The sequence below is a fragment of the Olea europaea genome, chromosome 3 (assembly GCF_002742605.1).
Source record: "Olea europaea var. sylvestris chromosome 3, O_europaea_v1, whole genome shotgun sequence".
In the NCBI taxonomy this organism is placed as follows: Eukaryota; Viridiplantae; Streptophyta; class Magnoliopsida; order Lamiales; family Oleaceae; genus Olea; species Olea europaea.
This window is the reverse complement of record NC_036239.1, coordinates 21,465,660-21,484,525: the sequence shown is the minus strand read 5'-3', so window position 1 is coordinate 21,484,525 and position 18,866 is coordinate 21,465,660. Positions and strand designations below refer to the sequence as shown.

At 34.8% G+C, this 18,866-nt stretch overlaps 3 protein-coding genes across 4 annotated transcripts; 2 read left to right on the top strand and 1 right to left on the bottom strand.

The window, feature by feature from the left end:
* Window positions 1–4,327: 4,327 nt before the first annotated feature.
* On the top strand, window positions 4,328–7,594 carry LOC111390022 (pentatricopeptide repeat-containing protein At5g47360-like). The gene is made up of 2 exons (XM_023015013.1): window positions 4,328–6,437; window positions 7,224–7,594. The coding sequence occupies exon 1, from the start codon at window positions 4,591–4,593 to the stop codon at window positions 6,034–6,036; it is 1,446 nt and encodes a 481-aa protein (XP_022870781.1). The 5' UTR covers window positions 4,328–4,590; the 3' UTR covers window positions 6,037–6,437; window positions 7,224–7,594.
* A 3,146-nt stretch (window positions 7,595–10,740) lies between these two features.
* On the top strand, window positions 10,741–13,416 carry LOC111390030 (aquaporin PIP1-1). The gene is made up of 4 exons (XM_023015021.1): window positions 10,741–11,152; window positions 11,934–12,229; window positions 12,696–12,836; window positions 12,938–13,416. The coding sequence occupies exons 1-4, from the start codon at window positions 10,828–10,830 to the stop codon at window positions 13,031–13,033; spliced, it is 858 nt and encodes a 285-aa protein (XP_022870789.1). The 5' UTR covers window positions 10,741–10,827; the 3' UTR covers window positions 13,034–13,416.
* Window positions 13,417–13,859: 443 nt separating this feature from the next.
* Window positions 13,860–16,205, bottom strand: LOC111390040. 2 transcript variants are annotated; one of them, XM_023015030.1, is made up of 4 exons: window positions 15,788–16,205; window positions 15,042–15,170; window positions 14,107–14,289; window positions 13,860–14,072 (listed from the first exon to the last, which is right to left on the bottom strand). In XM_023015030.1, exons 1-3 carry the CDS (start codon window positions 16,109–16,111, stop codon window positions 14,116–14,118), a joined length of 627 nt encoding a protein of 208 aa, XP_022870798.1. In that variant the 5' UTR covers window positions 16,112–16,205; the 3' UTR covers window positions 13,860–14,072; window positions 14,107–14,115. The 2 variants fall into 2 exon arrangements, with proteins under 2 accessions (XP_022870798.1, XP_022870794.1); XM_023015026.1 differs by having other exon boundaries at window positions 13,860–14,289.
* Window positions 16,206–18,866: the final 2,661 nt, after the last annotated feature.

The window sequence follows — 18,866 nt, the reverse complement described above, 5'->3', positions numbered from 1 at the left end:
GCAAACGTGTATAACTCAATCAACTATGAAATTCGAGTTTATTGCTTTGGATAAAGTTGGAGAAGCAGCAAAATGGCTTCGTAATTTCCTAGAAGACATTCCATGTTGGCTTAAGCCGGTACCTCCAATTAGTATACATTTTGATAGTCAATCGGTGATTGGAACGGCAAAAAGCAGCATGTACAATGGTGAGTCTAGACATATATGTCATAGACATAACATCATTAAGCAACTGATCTCAAATGACATTATCTCCATAGATTATGTGAAATCAAAGGAGAACGTTGCAGATCTACTTACGAATGGTTTGCCTAGAGATCAAGTAAGTTGCCTATCGAAAGGAATGGGATTAAAATCTACTACATAAGAGTCTTTGCAATGGTAACCTACCTTGTTGACTAGAGATCTCAAGATCTTGGTTCAAAGAGACAACTAAGTTGTGAGGATTCCATGAAACATTTAGGAAATCAAAGTTCCTAATTTATTCCTATGATACGAAAGTGCTTTCTGCAGAGTGGTTAAATATTAAGTTAATCTTTTAATGATTACTATATCTTGATTAAAGTCAAGTACAATATGGTAGAATACTCTTAATAGGAGGTCACCTATGTAAGTGTGAAGTGGGGCCATTTCAATAAGAATTATTCTAGGCTAGAATTCTTTAAACACTTATGAAATCGACATGGGTTCAGGGCCAAAATGAACCAAGTCATGAGAAACAAGTACGAAATAGGAAAGACATCTGTGTAAGTATCATTGTCTTGGCTTACACTAAAGGCTGTATGGTTCAAGACATCACGTTCACCACTTAGCCGAGTAAATCCGATGGTATTTCACTATGGGAGGTTCAAGGCCAGAAGCTACCATCTCTCCATGCAATGGCTTTTCGCTCTCTCTCTCTCTACAATGCATCATATCATAGCATTACATGTACATACTCGAATTTCCATTCATGTGACGGATTGTTGGAATTGGTTCAAAAAAATAACCGAAAATTGGTTAGGTGTAAAACTGAAAAAATGAAAATGTGTGACTTCATGTCAACTTAGGTCAAATATTCGGATTTGATTCGATGGTCAAATTACAAAAGTAAATAGGCCAACTTATTCCACTTTTTTGAGTAGATCATCGTGGTATATTTGAAATCTTGAAATCAATTCCGAATGAATGAGAAATTATGGTCCAAAATTAAAAGAAATGAAGTGTTGCAATTTTTTGAAATGATGCAGGTTTTGAAATGAAATGTAGCATTTTTTCGAAATGATGCAAGTTTTGGCCCACATTACTTCATTTGCACCCTTTCTACATCTATAAATAGGACCCTCTGGACGCAGCTCACAATTCATCTTTCTCTCATTCTCATAATATTCCTTTGTAGAGGAAAAATTTTGTCGAAGTTTTGCCGTTCTTATGGTTTGAAGTGCTGCTATCACAAGTGTGTATCCGTTGAGCACCGTAGTGGGACAATTTATCTTAAAAAAAGAGTTATACTCGCCTTGGATTTCTTTTTCTACTCCTTATTTCATTTTGGTTTTGGGTGGTTGTTTTAGTCATATACTTTGTGTGCTTTACATTGTGTTCTAATTACGCTACTGCGGGTTGGAACTTTTGCTTACAATAATAATGTTTCGACTACGTTCCAACAGGTTAAAATTTTGTTCATTTACAATCTATACAACCGTTATATCGCTAAAATAAATACCCGAGACAACAAAAAGTCAATTATAGGAAATTTGATTGAATGATTTGTTAGGGGCATTTTGGAATAAAAAAGGAGAGAATTTATAACTCAATAATGTTAGAAGTACATAATTTTTTGATAGAAAATCTTTACAAACAACACATAGCACTGCATTCTTGGAAGATGGGGGAAAAACACAAATAAATAAATAAATTCAATCACACGTTACCACATCAACTTGGGTACAAGTTCTATAATGTTTTTCTTTACTCACAACTTTATCCTTTTTAACTAGATGTCCCATGTAAGAATTGTAATAATTGTCCAAAAGGGTTTACGAATAAAATTGCTAAAAGAATTCTTGTAAATATCTACAATGAATAATCTGGAAAAATGCATCTAAGCATAAAATAAAATTAATCTCCATTGTCAATTTAAGGAAAGTTGAAGAAGACCTGATTGGTTAAATTGTCAATTTAGCCCCTGTTTAGCCCCCATTAAATTAATTTTTATTTTTCTATCTTATTTTCAACTACACAATCTTCAATAAAATAATATTTCACATAAATCGAAAAAAATCTTCTTTTTCAAACATCCATTCTAGAAAAAAAAAATACTATTTCACCCATTAAATTTTGAAATAATGGAAGCCAGACGAGGGCTTAAGGATAGTTGAAGACTTGATTAGTAACCAATCAAAAAAGAAGCAAGTTGACGAGTGCAATGCAGCATTGAGGATCTCTCTCTCTCTCTCTCCCTCCCTCCCCCCTCTCAAATCACATCATATCATAAAATCTATTAAGAGATGAGGGTCAAATTCAATGTTAGTTGGAGAGAGTAACAAATCTAGCACGTTGGTTGAATTAAAAAAAAAATCAAGAAGTTGAAAAATCAAATGTTGGAATTGAAGATTAAAAACAAGAATTAGATTTCGAATATGTTTCTTATATTTATTCATTACGGGTGATGTTTTTCCAATTTTCTTGTTATTTTATCATTAGAATCATGTTAGGTTAGATTTCTTTTTGTGTTGGATGAAGATGAATCCTTTATTTATTTATTTTTAATTCAAAGATAAGTAATTTAGTAAATCTTGTGTTACTTGATTAAGTATGCATACCCATTAATTTTTTTAATTGCTTGATCATCAATTAAGTAACTATTTGATTGTCGTAATGTTGTGAGACACACAATAAGTAGAAAACTGTATAACTAACACACGGGTAATAGAGATTAAGAATAACATATATCAAGCGTGCAATCACCATAATCAGATTCCAAGATTCCTCCACTTCCTTAAGGCCCTTCGAGGTACAAGGGCCCAATGTTTCCAAATTAGTCCAACTTCGTACTATCGAAATAATCGAGTAATTGAATAAGTTCTATTCATATGAATTTAGACTTGGAACATGATCGGTTTGTGTCCAGAATAGAATTAACTTAACTTGAAAAATAAAGTAATACAGTAAGATTACTGAATATCAAAAATTTATGAATGAAGCTGAATAAAATAGTTGATAGTTCGAATTAGAATAATAATAGATGGATTCAGAATTCCAACTCATATATATCATACTTAGTTTTAAAATCATCTTAATTAATTAGTACGACAATTTAGATATAACTAAAATAAATTTACTTTGTGTCACATGCACTTGAATTTGATTACGAATTGATACGGTTCAATTTAAAGTTTATTTTATGTGGGACGATATTTTTAACTTGCTAGATCTATTACTTATTAATGATCAAGTACTCTTCCGAGAATTGTCCAAATATAAATTAAGAGCTACATACTAAGAAAAAGAGCGGGAGTATGTTATGATATTATTTTAAACTTTATATTAAAGATATTATGTTCCACCAAACTAAATTTTAGGCTCCGCCCAGGGTTACTTAACTAGATAATCGTCCTGTGCATGTCATATAACGTGAACTTGTCAGGTACTTTTGTTTTTGAAATTTCTCATACTTTATTATTGTAACTAAATTTAAAAGCAATAACTCATTCATCTACTTCAGGTTGCATGAAAGTGTCTTTTCTAGGGTTTAATTCGTACAAGATGCGTTCATCTATGAAATATTCTTAGATGAAGGAATTTTCTATAAATTAAAACCAATTTGTTGTAGGCTTAAATGTCAATAGAAAGTTGAGATCAACTTGCCAAAGAAAATTGAAAACCAATGTGTTGTGGACTTCAATGTTATAAATGGGTATTGACCGAAACACTTGTAACGATGAATTTTGGAATTAATAATAGAGATAAGAACATTCTCTCCCCATCTTAAAAATGAGACTAAGGTAGCCAAGCAATCTCCTTTTGAGAAGCGATATGCATGGACCAGGTAAGTAGAGATGCAGTTTCATGGTCTGGTCTAATAGGTGACAATATCACACCCTTCTCAGAGGAATAGTATTTTATATTTGCGTCATACGACTTGAGTTTGAGGCCTTTCATTTTCTTTGACCAACAAGTTTCTAACCCAACAGTGGAAAACAAGTTCCGAAAAAAGATTAATCGATGCCTCCCATTCAATGCTTCTTTATTCAATAAAAAAGTTGAGATCAGTTTGCTACTAAATGAATAAATGGGGGATCAAAGCGCAATACTACCATAAATAAAAAAGTTTGGATCAATTTGTTACTAAATTAATAGATAGGAGACCGAAGGTATAATTATTTCAAAGGAGAATTATCGTAGAAATCCCCTCCACCCCCGAAGATCCTGGCCACCGCCATGCGCCGCTGAATCCTCAAATCCACCATCACCACCACTTCCCTCAGTTCCCCGCTCCTACTCCACCCTTTCTCCAATTCCTTGACGACGCCGCAATCGATTCCCTCGCAGAGCACGACTCCACCCATAAAGCTTTAATCTTTTTTGGCTGCTAGTAAGTAATAAAAATCAATGTCATTCCTCTCCTCCGTGTCTCGTTACCTTTTCTCACCAATCCCACACAAACCCCTTGATTTTTCGTTCGCAAAACTCTGTCTTTTCACCACATCTTCACCGTCAGCCGAAAAGTTCTTGACCAATTTGCTGGAAAATAGGTCCAACACAGAAAAGGTTCTTGAATCTGTGAAAGCAAAGCTGGATGCTCCATGCATAATTGAAGTGTTAAGAAGGTGCGCTGTTAATGAACCCCAATTGGGTCTCAGATTTTTTATTTGGTCTGGACTTCATCCTACCTATAGGCATAGCTCATACGTGTATAGCAAAGCCTATAAATTGCTCAGACTTAAGAATAATCCGAGCATTGTTGTTGATGCTATATCGGCCTATCGGGCAGAAAATAGTGTTGTTAGTGTCAAGATGTTAAAGGTTGTTCTGAATTTGTGTAGGGAAGCTAAAGATGATAAGTTGGGCTTGTGGGTGTTGAGGAAAATGAAGGAATTTAATTGTAGGCCTGACACTGTGGCTTACAATGTGGTAATTAGGTTGGTAGTGGAAAAGGGTAGATTAGATGAAGCACTGGGGTTGATGAAAGAGATGGGTCTGATTGATCTTTATCCTGATATGATCACTTATGTTTCGATGATTAAGGGGTTTTGTGATGTAGGGAGGTTGGAAGATGCATGCCAATTGATTAAGTCTATGAAGGGGCATGGGTGTGTGCCGAATACAGTTGTTTATTCGACACTTCTTGATGGGATTTGTAAGCATGAGAGTTTGGAGAAGGCATTGGAGTTTCTAGGGAAGATGGAAAAAGAAGAAGAGGAATGTAGGCCAAATGTTGTAACTTATTCGGCAGTGATAAAGGGTTTTCTTGAGAAAGGGAAAGTGATGGAAGCGTTAGGGGTCTTGGACCGAATGGAGGATTCAGGTCTTCAACCTAATAGGGTGACAATTACGGCTTTGTTTGATGGGCTATGCAAAGAGGGGCGTTTGGAGGAGGCTTGTAAGATTATCGATAGAGTTAGTAGAGGTAGTGAACAGCATGGTAAGTTCTATGGTTTGCTTGTTGTGTCACTATACCGAATTGGCAAAACTAAAGAGGCAGAAAACATTTTTAGGATGATGATAGCTAGTAGGATGAAGCCTAATGGTTTGGTTTTGAGTACCATCATAAAAGCTATAGTCTTGGAGGGAAGGGTGCTAGATGGATTTGGTTTGTTTGATTCACTTGAAAAGTCTGGACATTTTCCTGCTGTTGATTCTGAAATTTACTCGATCATATTGGCTGGACTTTGTGAAAAAAGCCATTTGGTGGAAGCTGCAAAGCTTGCTAATCTGATGGTTGAGAGAAGAATTCAGCTTAAGCCTCCTTATTTTCAAAATATAGTCGAATACCTTGAGAAATCTGGAGAAGAAGATTTAGCTTCCCGTATAGGTAGTATTGACAGTTTATTATGAGCCAAGACTTGTGTTGTCCGTGACGGAGATCCCTTTTCGCTAATTGAGAAGAATGTCTTTCCTTTGGTTTGTAATTTCTTGATTTTAGGAATGGAAAGAGGCTGCTGTCTCCTCCTTTCAGCTTCTTGACTACTTATGGGGAAGAAAATGATATCATTTAGACTATAATTATTTAAGTAGTGAAAGAACACCTGAGGCAACAGTTACAGCGTGGCAGGTGGCCGAATAAGCAGTCGAATGATGAGAAATAGAGGGGACTTCTCACTGTAAACTGTAATTGTTAATGAGCAACAAACCTGTGCAGTAAAGAAAATATACTCTATAGAGGCTAGCATCTATTTTCATGCTTGAATATCCTTTCAGGCACCTTCAGATGGCAATGGAAATTCTCCTAATTTTGAGTATATATCTGACCTTAATTTGCTTGTTGAAACTTATATTTAATATTTGAACTATGGTTGATGGATATGCTTATTTGTACTTACACACTTTTCATCACATCTAGAGCACGGCTTACCCTGCAAAGATTTTGATTTCTAAGTGCAGCTTTTGCTGTAAGTGAAATTTCTTGATGTTGGAGTCAAAAGCTGATAAGATGTTAATTATTTTTCATGCTATTATACTTGTGCAGCTAGCACTGTTTCGTCTTATTCTACAGAAATAATTCCATTATGCGCATCTGCTATACTATTATGACCTATTTTTCTCTTTATTGAATACTGTTTGTAGCCTTGTGCGATGCAGAAGCTAGTAAAGGATGATATGCAAAAAAATGTCGTAAAATAGGGATTTGGAATCATTGACGTCTGGTAATTTATCTAAAAGAACATAGCACATATATGACTCTCCTGCTATGGTGCTACCTGAATACTTATATAATGAACTTGTACATGATAAACATGAAATATTTACCTGAATACTCAAAATAAAACGTAAAAAAGTTATTAGTGGGGTGCATTTTTGACATTTATAATTTGATGTATGCAATCATCCCTGCCTAAATGTTGATTGTGAAGAAGCACTAGTGAGGAATATTAACACTTCTGAACTAGAATAGAGAACTGTACATTTTCTTGCGGCTATTAGAAATTAGTAGAGTAAATATTAATTGCTGAAAACTGTACCAGAACATGCCAATACGATTTAGTCGCTGTTACAAAATTATGATGTGATTGGTGGACTTGCAGATATATAGATCCGTCATCATGCTTCAAAAGGAACAACCCAAAGTCCTCTTGCATAAGTTGGTGGTGTGATAAAGGTTGAAAAACTAAATCTTGAGCTTCTACCATTGAACATTATAGTGCACTTCGAAACTGACTATTACGGTTTGTTAGCTTCTGAAGAAGCAACTGTCATTATAATAAACCTTGTGTTACTTGGATTGTAGATGCTTCTAGTATGTAGTCGATGTTATACTTATCTCATCCTTTCTAGTTAGGTCTGGGAACGGACGAAGCTTTTCCATGAACCGCGTCATTCACTTATATTTGCGAGATGAGTGTACCAAGCTTGAATATGAACAATTCCATGTATGTATATTCTGTAGTTCTGTACATTTTCATTGGTTTGAGTGTCGCGATATGACTATTATGAAATTTGCCACTTAATAGTTCATCGAAAACAGCCTGCTTATATGTTGCATCTAGTCTCCGAGGCTCTTATGAACACGAGCCTGGTGTAAGCCTTTTTCTTTTTAGCTGAGCCAGATTTTGATTCTTTATTAGATTGTCGATGGTGCTTTATGAAAGGGCGAAACTGAACTGGACGAATATTTGCTGTGTCGTGGAAGTCGATGCATGGAAACTCGAGTCTCTCATTGTAAACCTAGGAGTTACCGAATGTTTCAACATTCAAAGAGTTGAAATCATGACAAAGCAAAAGCAGACAAGCATCTAGGGGCTGTTTTTGATGGATTATCAAGTGAAGGCAAAAACCTTTGTGATTGCTACAAGGAATGTATAAGGATTATGAAAAGCAAAAAACTGGTGTAGGGAATGCAAAAAAAATAATTTAAGCCTAGTTTGGCTCTGTTTTTAAACGGTAAAATTATTTTTATTTACATATTTTGAAGGGCGTAAGACTGTTACACATTTATCTACCGTTCATTTCTTTAAATCGTTTATAAAAGCTACTCAAACAACAAATAGAAACACAGTTTTGTCCTTATCATCTACAAAATGATTGTGGGCCTCTCTACACTTCTCTCTACCGCACAATTATACAGGCAAAAAAAATGGCAATTAAGTTGCTTGGTTTAGCAACCACGTGATCATCATTAGAGGGTTGGCCGGCTATGCTTACATATTTTTACGTGTAACTTTGTGGTGGTGGCGCCGCTGCATTATGTGGTGTTTATTTTTCTCAATTCTTGGAAAAGTCTATCTTCGGGGCATAGTCCAGTGATACAAATGATAAGAGGGGTTATTTTACGCTTTGCTGACGGTCGTATTGTGGGGGTTCGATTCCTGAAACATGAAATTGGATTCCTTTTAGACGCAGTGTACATACAACTTTTGTTTTCTGAAATGTTGGAGCACATATCGTAATTTACCTCCCTTACAAAACTCTAGAAGTGGGGCGGGGCGGGGCGAGGGAGGCCCTCAACCTTGAGGTTTAACCTTTTTTTTCTTTTTTCCTTGGAAAAGCCCATTGTTCACATGATTGTTGTGGGGCCCAGGGCGACATGAGTGCACAGCACATGAGCAGGGACATGAATTAGTGCGAGTTGTCATGATAAAAGAAAAAGATGAAATTGAACTAAAATTGAAAAGTTAAGGGGGCAAATGTGATCCTAGAGAATTTCATTAGAAGCATGCTGCATAGTTGTACCCCGTGACATTTTACTATTCCGTAACGTCTATTTTTTTGTATTCTTTAACGGTCTAAATTCTAATAACCTTTTTCAACGGTCCTGAGAAAACCGCCAGGACCACTTCCACCACATTTTGTTTTTAACTTATTTTCATAACTACTACTACTTTTTGTTACTTATCTCCAATTATAATAAAAAATTCTATCAACATGATTGATCAAGATTAAATAATAGAAGCAAATAAAACATATTGTGATGATTCTACTCAGTTTTCTTTGTTGGATTGAACAAATTATTGAAGAAATAACGTGTAGCACTATGCATTCATCTTATTCTTGATCCAATTGAGTGATAATTCTACTCATATCTTTTACTTATTTTATTAGATATTACATAAAGAACTCTGGAATAGGACTTTTCAAATGCTTGCTCGAGCAACAAAAATAGCGATTTTTTCCCTAGTCAACCACTTTACCCTTATCCAATTCTTGCCGAGTCTTCTTTATTTATTTGTTGATTGGATTCACATAAATATTCGCTTACGAAGTTTTTATATTTTTCTCTATTATAATTTTTTTCAAAACATTGAGTAGGAGAATACGACAACCTATGACGATCTCAAGAAATTCATATATGATTTATAAATATAATTAAAATTAAATTTTAATTAATATTAAATATTAATTTCAAAACTTTCCCTATAACTAGTTCTCTTTTGGGATCCACTATTATCTCTTTATAAAATTGTTGATTTGGAGCCTGTTTGAGAGTGATTTTGAGAATTGATTTTTTGATTGTTGGAGAAAAAGTGGGATCCACCTGTGAGAGAAGAAGTCAAATATGACGATTGAAATAGTAAAATAACGATCAAAAAATCAAATTTTTGGGAGAAAAAATAACTCCCAAACATGCTCTTGATTTTAAAATGCTAAAAAGCAGAAAAATGTAGAATAATGGAGGTGGCCCTGCTAAAAGATAAAGACAGCAAATCTACTGGCTACTATTTGTCTTTTTTGGCACTTTCCAGAAACCTCTCAATTGGTTTACCCCAAACTTCTACTTATTTATTACTTTCACTCCCATATTTTCTGATATACTACATTTCCTTCCCACAAAATTTCAAGATTTTCATTTTATCCTTGACATTTTTAATAATTGGGAGTTTCGTTGCTCTTTGTTAAGTTCATATTACACACACACACAAAAAGAGGTCATGGTTCCATAAAATTTTCAAAATGTTTATAAGAATGTTAAATGAGTAATTAACTATGATCGAGTTTGTACTTTAAAATTTAGATACAAAAGCATAATTCTTGATTTTCAGATATAATATGAATTTTAAGTTATAACATTGCGTAGATTTTTCATAGTTCATTAATTTATGAAATACAAATCAATTCAATAAGAATTCAAGAATACAAATGTCATGAATAGGAATTGCAATTAGAAATTAGGACTAAACTACCATATTACAAGTACCAAAGCCAGGAAAATACAATATGGATCCTTTTGTTCATTGCTTATAATAAAGTTTGAGTCCATATGTTCTAGGTGTTTTGTAATTCACTATATATTCAATACTCTTTGTATTAACATGTCTATGAAATGAGTTAGTATATGCATTACGATGACCATGCTTTTAATAATTCATTTTTAACAACGGTCTAATTTTAAATATACAATAATCTTTATTTATTATTATTATTATTATTATTATTATTATTATTATGCCCACACAAATCGTGCCTTAATCCTAAAATGAAAATTCAAAATTCAAACAAATGAAAAAGAAAAGAAAAAAAGTAGAAGGGTGTCAATGAATACATGACGTAAAATCCAAAACTTTCAAAAATAGCCAGTTATCAATATCCCTCTATATAAATCACTCTACCACTAACAAAATCATTATTCTTACCAAATTTTCTTGCCGTTTCTGAGAGTTCTAGAGAGAGAAAGCAAGAGTTGTAGAGAGAAAAATGGAGGGTAAAGAGGAGGATGTGAGGCTAGGAGCCAACAAGTTCACAGAGAGGCAACCATTGGGTACCTCAGCACAGAGCAAGGACTACAAGGAGCCACCTCCAGCTCCACTTTTTGAGCCTGGTGAACTCCAGTCATGGTCCTTTTGGAGAGCTGGGATTGCTGAGTTTATAGCTACTTTCTTGTTTCTTTATATCACAATCTTGACTGTAATGGGTGTCAGCAGGTCTGGCAGCAAGTGTGCTTCTGTGGGTATTCAGGGCATTGCTTGGGCCTTTGGTGGCATGATTTTTGCCCTTGTCTACTGCACTGCTGGCATCTCAGGTCCTTCTCTCTCTCTCTCTCTCTCTCTCTCTCTCTCTCTCTCTCTCTCTCAATATCTCTGTGTTAGTGTGTTCTATATTCTGTTGCTTAAGTAAATTTCGAGTCCGTTGTGTTTGGTGTGCAAGATTTTAACTCCTAAACATGCCAAGAATGTACTACTAAACTAATTTTAAGTCTTCATTTTCATGGGATCTTGGAAAATATGAAGTATGAAGCTTCTGTTAGTGTTCTATATTCTGTTCTCAAGTAAATATAGAGTTTAGTCTGTGTTTAGTATGGAGTATTGGATGGAAGTGAACTGTATAATGAACAAGATTTTATCTTCGAACATACCAAGCAATACTACTAGATCTGGGTCCTCATTTTCATGGGATCTTGGAAAGATGTAAATTATGTAGCTTCTTTTTGTGTTCGGTAATCTGTTGCTTAAGTAACTCTAGAGTTTTGACTAGTATAATGAGCAAGATTTTATTTTCTATATCTAACTAGCCACAAATGTACTAGTTGAGGATTTTCTTTCTTTCTTTCCTTTTTTTTTTTTTTTTGGTTGGAATTCATTGTTGTTTTTCAGGTTTTAAATCTTGAATGTGGTCTTGTAATGTAGTTCAAACCCTGCTCTTCTCTTCAAAATCTGCACCTTGTGTTAGCAGCTTATTAATTTAATGGGATGTAGGGTTTTGTGCTGACATTTCTTTATTGTGATAATGATTAATGCCCTTGTTTGAAAATTATTGAACTTTGTTTATGTACTGATGTTGGAATTTTTTATGGGTGATTTCAGGTGGACACATAAATCCTGCAGTAACATTTGGTCTGTTTCTAGCAAGAAAATTGTCTCTAACCAGAGCAATTTTTTACATCGTGATGCAATGTCTCGGAGCAATCTGTGGTGCTGGTGTCGTAAAGGGCTTCCAGCCTTCTTTTTACAAGGCTAATGGTGGTGGTGCTAATGTTGTTTCCCATGGTTACACCAAGGGCGATGGACTTGGTGCTGAGATTATTGGCACTTTTGTTCTTGTTTACACTGTCTTTTCTGCTACTGATGCCAAGAGAAATGCCAGAGACTCACATGTCCCTGTAAGTATTTCTTTGCAATCTTATTTTTTCTTGCCTGTTTTGTACTCATAGCATTTTGTTTATTGGTATTATTTTCGCTTTCTGTATGATTGCCCTTTCTTACACACAAGGCATGTGCCTTATCTGTAATGTGTTCGAATGTCTCATGAATTTGGTTATACTTTTCTAATTGAAAAAAGGATTGCAATGCTGGAAGTCCATATAGTCTTGGCATGGTTAGGACTTAGGAGCAATATCAATTTCTGCGCACGTCTTTTTTGTGATTCAGGAAGATGGAAATGAATTTCGAGGTTTTTCCGTAGTGTATGATGCTTTACATGATATATTATGGAGCCTTACGATAGGCGTAGCCTTTGATTTTTCTTCTAGTACATAGTTGGGCTAGAAATCAGTAATTTATGCCAAAACTTGAATCTTAACGTGGGATGCCAAATTGATGACTCCTTTGATCTTCCAAATTTCACAGATTTTGGCTCCACTCCCAATTGGATTTGCCGTCTTTTTGGTTCACTTGGCAACCATCCCCATCACCGGAACTGGCATCAACCCAGCCAGAAGCCTTGGCGCCGCCATCATTTACAACAAAGATCATGCTTGGGATGATCACGTAAGTTTACTTCATTAACTTCCACAGACAATCTTCTTACCTGTTCATGACATTTTTGGCGTCCATACATAAACATTTTTGTCACATGTGCCTTTCTTCAGTGGATCTTCTGGGTCGGACCTTTCATTGGAGCTGCCCTTGCTGCACTTTACCATCAGGTTATCATTCGAGCCATCCCATTTAAGAGTAGCAGCTGAAGAGGATGCTTGTTTTGGCTTAGTTTTTGCCTTCATGGAGTCGATGGTGTGTGAAAACCTGCAAATTTCGTCTTATCATGATCTAGGTTGTGTTTATTGTAGTCAGTATTTTCGTTTGTGGATTTGAAGAATTTAAGGAAACAGTATGTTTGGTTGTATGTGATAAAAATACTGGATCGGTTTGTAGTAATGTGGTCTCTTTTTTCTAAATGTTGTTGGCCCACACACCTTGTGGTGCGACCGCTCTACCGAAGATTTTCTCCTAAGTACCCCTTGGCACATAAAATCGAACTGCGTCAGCTTATGTGGTGTGACCGTCTTACCGAAGATTTTCTCCTTAGTATGTTGGTTGTATGTGACAAATACTGAATCAGTTTGTGGTAATGTGGTCTTTTTTTTCTAAATGTTGTTGGCCCACACACACCCTGTGGTACGACTACTCCACCGAAGATTTTCTCCTAAGTACCCCTAGGCACGTAAAATCGAATCTTACCAAAGATTTTCTCCTTAGTATGTTGGTTGTATGTGATAAATACTGGATTGGTTTGTGGTAATGTGGTCTCTTTTTTCTAAATGCTGTTGGCCCACACACCTTGTGGTGCAACCGTTCTAACGAAGATTTTCTCCTAAGTACCCTTAGGCACATAAAATCAAACTGCGTCAGTTTACGTGGCGTGACCGTCTTACCGAAGATTGTCACTTGCTTGCAACATGTTCGTTAAGATGACCCCCTTCTTGATGATTCTCGATGATGCTCTCTGTTCTTGTCGTCAAACCCTTTTTTGACACACGACAAATAATGACAATACTTTATTTCTGGATCTCAAACATAAATTTGCATCATTTAACGTCTGTAAGAAGCCAAAGAAGATATTTCAAATGTAAGAATATTGTAATAACTATTCTATGAATCGCCTGTTGTTTTAAGAGGAAACAACCCTTTTTCGTGTGAACGAACAATCTCTGTCGTTTATGTATCGAAATGCGTCTACAATTACCAATTAGAGGATTTGAAATGAAAAAAAAGTCTTCGAACTTCCTGATGTTAAAGCTCGTCATTTCTTTCTTCGAACTTCCTGATGTTAAAGCTCGTCATTTCTTTCATCCTTCTTAGAACCGGCATCATCAGATTTGCCCTTTTCAGCACGAAGCTTCTCAAATATTTCTTCGAAAGGAGGATCTCCCTCTCTTCTAAACAGTTGGTCCCCAATTTTTATCTCATATGCTTCTGGTTGGTTTAATAAGAATTCTTTTAACTGCACAAATTGGTAAAGACATTGTTGAAAGGTCAAAAACGAGGACATACCATCAATATTTACTGCCAATTTATATAAAAGAAGTTTAAATACAATGAGGGTTCATCTAAAACTCTATGCCACTTGTTTTCAAATACTACAATTTTGAAATTAAAACTTAGTATAAAAAACAAGCAAAGTGATGAACCAGACATCGAGTCATTGCTTTCATAGACGAGTTTTTAATTTGTTCAATTTCAAGATACAGTGGAAATAAATGCAGGGAAAAGGCTGCCTTATATATGAAGAGCAATCAACTAAAAATGTGGATCTATTTCTAAACTCTACACACTCCAGAGAATAAGCAAAAACAGTGAAAATGACGTTGGTTTAGGCAATATTTTAAACCAAGCAGGGTAATTGACTCCCAAAAGGTCAAGAGTCAAGGATAGAACCGGAAGACAATGTTAACAACATGGCATAAACTATGTCAAAGATGAGTCGCTCCTTAAAAACTTTTGAAAAAAAAGCAAACATGAAATTAGGTCAACATGCGGCCAGTGCATCCAGTTCTCAGTCGAACTGACTAACTGATCAGGTTTCATTCTGTTAAATTCAAGATTCAATTTTTAAGCTATAACATAACCAGATTTTTAACTACCAAAGTTGGAAAGGTGTAATAGAAATATTTAAAATGCCTATACAAACTCATAAACCATTTGCAAGCGAAATCTTTAAGAGCACAAGAAGCTCAATTCAAGAAATAAACTAACCTCAATAGCGTCTAGACCTTTTTCCATGGTGAACATAATTGTACTCAGATCGACCCCCATGAACTTCGCCTCAATTGCTCCAGTTCTTGCAACATTGGTCCATTTCATAGCAATTTCTGATACGATATCCTAATGTAAAAAGGACAGATCAAAACTTCCAACATTTGGCAGAAAACATGAATTCTTTCAGCTCAAATAAAGTATCAGAATCTCAAAAGATCCCCAATTCTTCTAACACTTCTATTTCACATTGATCATTGATGTAGATCTAGGTGTCTTCAGAATTAGAATAAGAAATATTTCCATTCAAATCAATGAACTTTTCGTGGCATTGATCCATCTCAGAGAAATTTCAAATATGATGTCCTGTCATATGGAGATTAAAACATCGAGCATTTGGCAGCAAAACAGGGATTCCTTCTGCTCAAATAAAGTATCAGAATGCCAAAAGACCCCCAACTTGTCGATCATTTCTCTTCAAATTGATAATTATTGTAGAGTTTGGCAGCTTCAGAATTCGAATTAGAAATATTTCCACTAAAGTTAATCTATTTTTCACAAATTCACATTTTAAAACCTAATTTGAAGCGGCCTATGTACCCAAATAGGTGGTCATTTTTAATTCTGTAAACCCTAGCTCAGAACCCAAAAATACAAAATCTCCACAAATTACACTCCGAACAGAAACACGTTCCATTCCAGTAAAAAATGCAAAATTACCTTAATCAGCAGTAGTACAAACTCACCTTGTCCCGGCCAGTGCCGGGTCGGAGCTTAACGAACCCAAAGACGGGTCCGAACTGGCGTTTCATCATTTCGTCCTGGATTTCGGAGACGCTCATTTTGTCGAAATTAGTAGGGGGTGGATCGAAGTCGGGTTTCTTCTTACTCTTGCCCCATTCTCTCCATGCCTCATCCTCCTCATCGTCAACGACGTCGTCTAGATCGTCGGAAATGTGGATCCGCCGCTTCGCTGAGTCGGCAAATCTGTAAAATGTGCATGCTTGAGTGGCGATTAGGAGCAGAAGGAAGAGGCAAATTGAGCCTGGCTTCATCTTCGTTGTGGACATCAACGGAGTTTGGTTGCAAGTAGTTTGATCATTCTGTGCACATGCCTTACCATCCCGTCTGCCATGATTAATTGCGCTTTAAAAAGATGAATTATTTTAAAATCTAACGATTTTTAGTTTAGATGAAAATAAATAACAAAACTTATTTATAAGTTATTACTTTCTCACCAAATAAATAAATAAATAAATAATGAAAAATAAATAAATAAAAAATGAAAAAGGGTTACACGTTACTTGCCTATTTATTCAAAATTTTATTCAGTAGTGAAATTCGTTACTCTCACTCGACAAAAATTGCCATATTATCGACGAAAATCAACTTAATGTGGAGTCACAAATTGACTTTCTATTGTTTGAGCTGCTAAAATACAAATTCCCAAATATTTATTAAGAGACGAATTCAAATTGTCTGCTAAGGTATTAATATCCACGTAAACCTTTATTTTTTTAGGTAAGTCTACATGTATCTTAAGGTATCCATACTCATGGAACAAAATATTAATTTTATGTTGTTTCATTATATTTTCACGGTCAGATTTATAGAAATAAAAGTTATTGTCAAATGGGAAAGATAAAAATATAATTTAGATAAATCGAGAAATTCGTCACCCTAGAAATAGCATGACATTGGCTAGATGTGATATTACTTATTAGTATCTAATAATATTAGATATTTTAGATCACATACCCCCATAATAGGTTATTGTCAAATGGGAAAGATAAAAATATAATTTAGATAATTCAAGAAAGTCATCACCCTAGAAATAGCATGGCATTGGTTAGTTATGATATTAGTATCTAAACCCGTAATATTAGATGGGATTTACTTGGTGCACATAATTTTTTGTATATCAAGGTGTCTCACATTCATATGGGATGGGGCCCACTCGAAATAGTAATTCTATGTGAGTGTGGGACGCCTTGATATAAAAAAAATTATGTACAAATAGTGTTATCCATATTAGATATGAATACCTATATTTTAGATTACATACCCCCATAATAGGTTATGACCATCCACACTCCAGAACACCTTTATCCGTAGTTTAAGGTATACATTTCATGTTTTAAAAAATTTAGATACTTATAAGGCATTATAGATGTAAATTTGGCTCATCGGTTCGAAACAGCCAATGGCTAGGCTTGGGGAAAGCTCAAGCCGGCTCGACCACGAGTCGGAGGCATTGACCCCCATTTCGAGGAGTCGGCTCAAGCCTGGGCCAACTAGTTAAATTTCAAAAAAAAAAATGGTCTGCAAAGAAAAAAAATCAACCGATTAACTTTTGTTGAGGCAGCTAAAATTTTTAGCTGATTGTTTGGCAACTACCAACAGCTATGAGAGAGAGAGGGAAGGGGAAAAAAAACTTGAGCGCTCGGCTCGATAAGGTTGCCGAAAGCTCAAGTCGAGCCTTAATTTTTTGGCTCAGGCCAAAAAAGCTCGATTTTAAAAAATTCGAAACAGGGGTTTTGGCTCTGCTCGTTGACCCCCTACGGGGCGCCAACGAATTTCACTAAAGTAATGGGTGTGTAACAATCTGAATAGATGAGCAAGCAATGTAAACTTTTTTTTTTTTTTTCAACGAACAATTAATAATCTAGGATTAAGTATAATGACCATTCATTTAATTAACTCCATAAGAAAATATGCCCTGTTTGAGCCCATTATTTTGAACAAATATATTATTAAACAGTGATTTGACATCATTTCAATCACGCATTTCTTAATAAAATAATATTACACACAAATTTAAATTTTTTCCTTATTTTTTAACCACACATTCTTCATCAATCTATTATTCCAAAATACATTCTCAAAAAATAATGTGGTTCAAACACACTCGTAATAAGTTACTAGTTAACATGCGATGGTAATTCATTTTAGGGTAAATAACACGAACATGTTACTTTGGTTCAATGAACAATTAATAATCTGGTTAACATACTATAGAAATTTATTTAAGGGTAAATAACACTTTAGATTCTCAATCTTTTCACTTTAATTCAATTTCAACCCCATTACATTTTATAGCACTTACCATCCCCTCATTTTATTGACTCATGCAGATAGTCTCTTTTGACAATTTTCATCCAAATCTTCGATTAATGTCACGTGGAAGGACAATTAAATTCCTTAAATTAAATAAACTAAAAAAGCTAAAAAGAAAAATAAAATTGGAAAGAATAACGATTATAATGTTTGGCTCCCATTTTTTTTCCCATATTTTAATGTTTGAAATAGGGTTTTTTTTTTTTTTTTTTTTTAAATGTGTTGTTGAAAAAGAATGAAAAATTTTCGATTTACATGCAGTATTATTTTATGAAAGATTGTGTGGTTGAAAATAAGAGAGGAGAAAAAAATGAATGAGAATAGAGGCCAAACGATGGCTTAATAAAATGAAAAGGAAGAGTGGTGTGAGAAAGGGAGAAACTCTTGTAAATGGTAAGTTTATTGGGGTTTGATAGTGAATGCCAATTTTTTTCCTGCTGCTTTAGAAGTTATTATCGTTGTATCCCTAATTCTTATCTATAAATATAAGACTCTGGTTCTTAATAAAATACATATAAGTATATTGACTTCTCTCTATTCTTTTTCCTTCTATTTTCTCTCTTTTTGTAACACGTTATCTACATGAGCGCTTAATTCTTCCAAGTTTAGTGAATGTAGTAATTCTTTAAGCAGAATTATTTATCACGTGTATCAAAATTAATTTGATGACATGTGATTTTTTTTTTATACATTCACATACATCATAAC